The 4,490-nt window shown below is 58.2% G+C and overlaps 1 protein-coding gene across 1 annotated transcript in view; it reads left to right on the top strand.

Moving 5' to 3' along the window:
- Positions 1-4,180: 4,180 nt before the first annotated feature.
- PLCD3 (phospholipase C delta 3) overlaps positions 4,181-4,490 on the top strand; it is a 49,560-nt gene continuing 49,250 nt past the window's right edge. The window contains exon 1 of the mRNA XM_026658662.2: positions 4,181-4,424. Coding sequence (XP_026514447.1) covers positions 4,328-4,424 — 97 coding nt within the window. The 5' untranslated portion in view covers positions 4,181-4,327. The remainder of the gene's footprint in view (positions 4,425-4,490) is intronic.

Raw genomic sequence — 4,490 nt, 5'->3', positions numbered from 1 at the left:
GGGGGGGGGGGAGCTGCCGCAGGGCTCCCCACCCCAGCTCACCTCTGCTACGCCCCTTCCCCGAGCACGCCACCCCTGCCAGCAATGACAATAATTGCATAGAGCGGCCACTGCGCTGGGAGGGGGAGTCTGAGCCCCACATGTCAGCGTACCACTGGCAGCCCAGCCCAGGAACGCTGTAAAAAAAAATTGGGGGCACTGCTTTTTGGTGCCCCCAAATCTTGGCACCCTAGGCAACCACCTAGTTTGCCTTAATAGTAGCACCGGCCCTGCCCATGCCCCACGCTGCAGAGGAAGGCGAAAACCCCCCAGGACCTCTGCCAATCTGCCCTGGAGGAAAATTCCTTCCCGACCCCAAATATGGCAATCAGCTAAACCCTGAGCATGTGGGCAAGACTCACCAGCCAGACACCCAGGAAAGAATTCTCTGTAGTAACTCAGATCCCACCCCATCTAACATCCCATCACAGGCCATTGGGCATATTTGCCGCTAATAGTCAAAGATCAATTAATTGCCAAAATTAGGCTATCCCATCATACCAACCCCTCCATAAACTTATCAAGCTTAGTCTTGAAGCCAGATATGTCTTTTGCCCCCACTACTCCCCTTGGAAGGCTGTTCCAGAACTTCACCCCTCTGATGGTTACAAACCTTCGTCTAATTTCAAGTCTAAACTTCCTGATGGCCAGTTTATATCCATTTGTTCTTGTGTCCACATTGGTACTGAGCTTAAATAATTCCTCTCCCTCCCTGGTATTTGTCCCTCTGATATATTTATAGAGAGCGATCAGATCTCTCCTCAGCCTTTGTTTGGTTAGGCTAAACAAGCCAAGCTCTTTGAGTCTCCTTTCATAAGACAGGTTTTCCATTCCTCGGCTCGTCCTAGTAGCCCTTCGCTGTCCCTGTTCCAGTTTGACTTGTGACTGTGTTTGCACGGAGTTAACGGAATTATACCATGCCGTTAAATCTTTGTTTTGTTCGGTCTTGCAGCACAGTGCTTAGCGCAGGGCCTAGGCATCAGGACTCCAGGGTTCAGTTCTGGACACTCCCCCCCCCTCGGTGTGACTCCTGGGGAGGTTTAAACGGGGCCCTGTGAACTCTGTGGGCACAGCAGTGGGGTGTGCCCTGGCTTGGCCTTTAAGAACATTCACTTTCTAGCTATCACCGTTCTGATGATCACTTTGAAAATCGGAGCCCAGTGTAAGTGGTGCATGTGAGTGTGCAGCGAGCCGCAGCCACTGGTTTGGCGAAGGGAGAACGGCCCCGTCATCTCCCCCCGAGGCCTGTGCGATTTGGCATTTTTCCAAGTTACCATAGAATTCTGTGGTTTTGTTGCATCCAAATGGAGAGCGTTTTATTTCCTGCCTCCCAGCGCCCCCCCCTCCCCCTGCCAGGAGCTCCTCCTGCTCTCCGGCTTTCCCCACAAGGTTACGGTGCATGCGTCCTGCGCTGTTCGTCCCGGGCAGCAGGGAGGCAGGGCCGGCGGCTGGGCTCAGTCCAGCTAAGCTGCCTAGAGACTAGAGCAGCCGCCGAAGCCCAGGGAGCTAAGATCAGAGCTTCCAAGGCCAGAAGGGACCACTGCGACCATCTGCTCTGACCCCCTGTAGAGCACGGGCCAGAGACCTGCCCCAAACAACCCCTAGAGCAGAGCGTCTCGAAAAACAGCCAGCCTGATTCAAAAATTGCCAGTGACGGAGACTCCACCACAACCCTTGGGAAATGGCTCCTGTGGTGAATTACCCTCCCTGTCAAACATTGACTCCTTATTTCCCCTCTGAATTTGGCTAGTTTCCACTTCCGGCCATTGGATCCTGTTATACTTTCTCTGCTAGACTGAAGAGCCCATTATTCAATATTTGTTCCCCTGTAGATACTTCTAGACTGTGACCAAGTTTCCCCTTAACCTCTTTGTTAAGCTTGTAGAGTCTGTCACTGTAAGACATTTTTACTAATCCTTTAATCATTCTCATGGTTCTTCTCTGAGCCCTCTCCAATGTAGCAGCATCCTTCTGGCGTTGTGGGCACCAGAACTGGACACAGGAATAAACTCAAATAAAGAATTCCCCCATGTTGGCTGCAACACTTGCTGAGTTAGGAAATTGTCATCTATAATGTTTAGAAATGCCCGGGATGTTTTAGTGCTGGCAGCATGAGACCTCTGGCATGTGTCACTCAGATCGACGTCCCCCAGGATCACGCAGCTTTTCCCCCTGCACATTATAGATAGCTGCATAAGGAGCCGGTCATTCACTTCCCCAGTCTGATTTGGTGGTCTGGAGCAGACACCAGCTAATACACCATCTTGTGCTTTACCTGTTAGGACATTGATCTATAAGTGTTCACGATCACGTTCTTCCAAGTTATCAGTGAGTGGGAGACAGATAATGCCATTTGGGGGGGAGGGATAGCTCTGTGGTTTGAGCATTGGCCTGCTAAACCCAGGGTTGTGAGTTCAATCCTTGAAGGGGGCCATTTAGGGAACTGGGGTAAAAATCTGTCTGGGGATTGGTCCTGCTTTGAGCAGGGGGGTGGACTAGATGACCTCCTGAGGTCCCTTCCAACCCTGATATTTTATGATTTAATACAGAGTGCCATGCCCCTTGCTTGTTGCCTTCCTCAGTCCTTGAAACTGGCTACAACACGAGGCAGGGAAGGCAAGTGTCAGCCAGGTTGCACAGAGGACACTGGCCAGTTGAGGCCTGGAGAATACAGGGGAAAAAAAAAACCTAGTCATTGCTGGGAACAATTCCTGCTGCAGCACTTTCAGATCCCAGGCCCTGTGGTGGGTGTGTGTCCAGGGCACATCTCCACTGCAAAACCCCCAGGGCAGTGAGTCTCAGAGCCAGGTCAACTGACTTGGGCTCACCGGGCTAAAAATAGCAGCCTAGATATTCCTGCTTGGACTGGAGCCGGGGCTCTGACACCTGATGTGTGGGGTGGGTCTCCGAGCCTGGCTCCAGCCCCACTGGGAAGTTTGGGAACTTCCAGCCTGTGCTTGTCCTGGGGTCTGGGTTCCGTGGAAAGTACCACCACCTGAAGCAGATTGGCAGGGGAGGGCGCTGGTGCTGGCTCTGGTAGGACAGGGCCAGCCGGAGAGGCAGGTGATCAGGGTGGTTGCCCTGAATGACAACTACTGGGTTGTGGTTTTGTTTTGTGGTGTTGTTTTTGCTCAGCTGTTTGGTGGGCACCAAAAATGTCCCCTACCCTGGGCAAGAAAACGCCTCAGGCCCACCCTGGGAGGGGTGGGAGACGCCCCCAGGCCCAGCCTGTTGCTGGGCATTCCCTGGGAGGGGAGAACGTGGGCACTGCTGCCAGAGGTCCCAGAGGCAGGAGGTGATTGGCCAGTGATCCCTGGGCCCTTCACGCTGATGGGCCAGGCCTAGAATGTGGCTGCTAGGGCCAGGCGCTGACCAGACTGGGCAGGGCCACCTCAGTGCCTCTCATGCTGGACCGCGCCCGTCTCCTGCCCTGGGGCAGTGCCCGTATCCTGCCGCTCCAGGCTCACAGAGCCCTTCTCCTGCCCTCGGGCAGTGCCCGTCTCCTGCCGCTCCGGACTCACAGAGCCCTTCTCCTGCCCTCGGGCAGTGCCCATCTCCTGCTGGTCCAGGCTCACAGAGCCCATCTCCTGCCCTCGGGCAGTGCCTGTCTCCTACAGCTCCAGGCTCACAGAGTCCTTCTCCTGCCCTCGGGCAGTGCCCGTCTCCTGCCGCTCCGGGCTCACAGACCCAGTTTGGGAGGTGTTGCCCCAGGGGTGCTGGGCTGCAGGGCCGCCCAGAGGATCCGGGAGCCTGGGGTCTTCGGCGGCAGGGGGCCCCCGCCGCCGAAGACCCGGCACTTCGGCGGCGGGTCCCGGGGCGGAAGGACCCCCCCGCCGCCGAACTGTCGCCGAAGACCCGGAGCGGAAGAAGCTCCGGGGGCCCGGGCCCCGCGAGAGTTTTCCGGGGCCCCCAGCGAGTGAAGGACTCCGCTCCACGGGCCCCGAAAAACTCTCGTGGGGGCCCCTGCGGGGCCCGGTGCAAATTGCCCCACTTGCGCCCCCCCCGGGCGGCCCTGCAAGGCTGTGCCCCCCGCCCCCGCGCAGCAAACAGGCGCTGCCCGCTGGTGCGGTGGCCCGGGGCGGCGCAGCCCGTGGGAGGAGCTCTCCAGCCCCACGCGGTTCATAATCGCTCTCCGTGCCCTGAAATGTGACTCCTTCCCTGCGCCTCCCCGCGCCGGCTGGGACGGGCGCTGGCTCCGGCGGCTGAGACCCGCGCGCAGGCGGCTCGCTCCGCGCAGGGAGCCCGCGGCGGGCGGAGTGGCCCCGGGGCTCGGCCTGGCCCGGACACCATGATCTGCGGCTGGAGGAAGAAATCCCGGCCGGAGCAGCCCCCGCAGGACGGCGGCGGCGGCACCAGGCGCCCGGACAGAGCCTTAAAGAAAATGGGTGAGTGCCCGGGGCCCCCCGCCCCGTCCGGGCCCGATCCTGCCCAGACACCCCGCAGCCCGGCAG

This window comes from Terrapene carolina, unplaced genomic scaffold (genome assembly GCF_002925995.2).
Source record: "Terrapene carolina triunguis isolate 2854851 unplaced genomic scaffold, T_m_triunguis-2.0 Scaffold495, whole genome shotgun sequence".
NCBI lineage: Eukaryota > Metazoa > Chordata > Testudines > Emydidae > Terrapene > Terrapene triunguis.
Note: the sequence above shows the minus strand (reverse complement) of the source record. Positions and strands in the feature narration are given on the sequence as shown.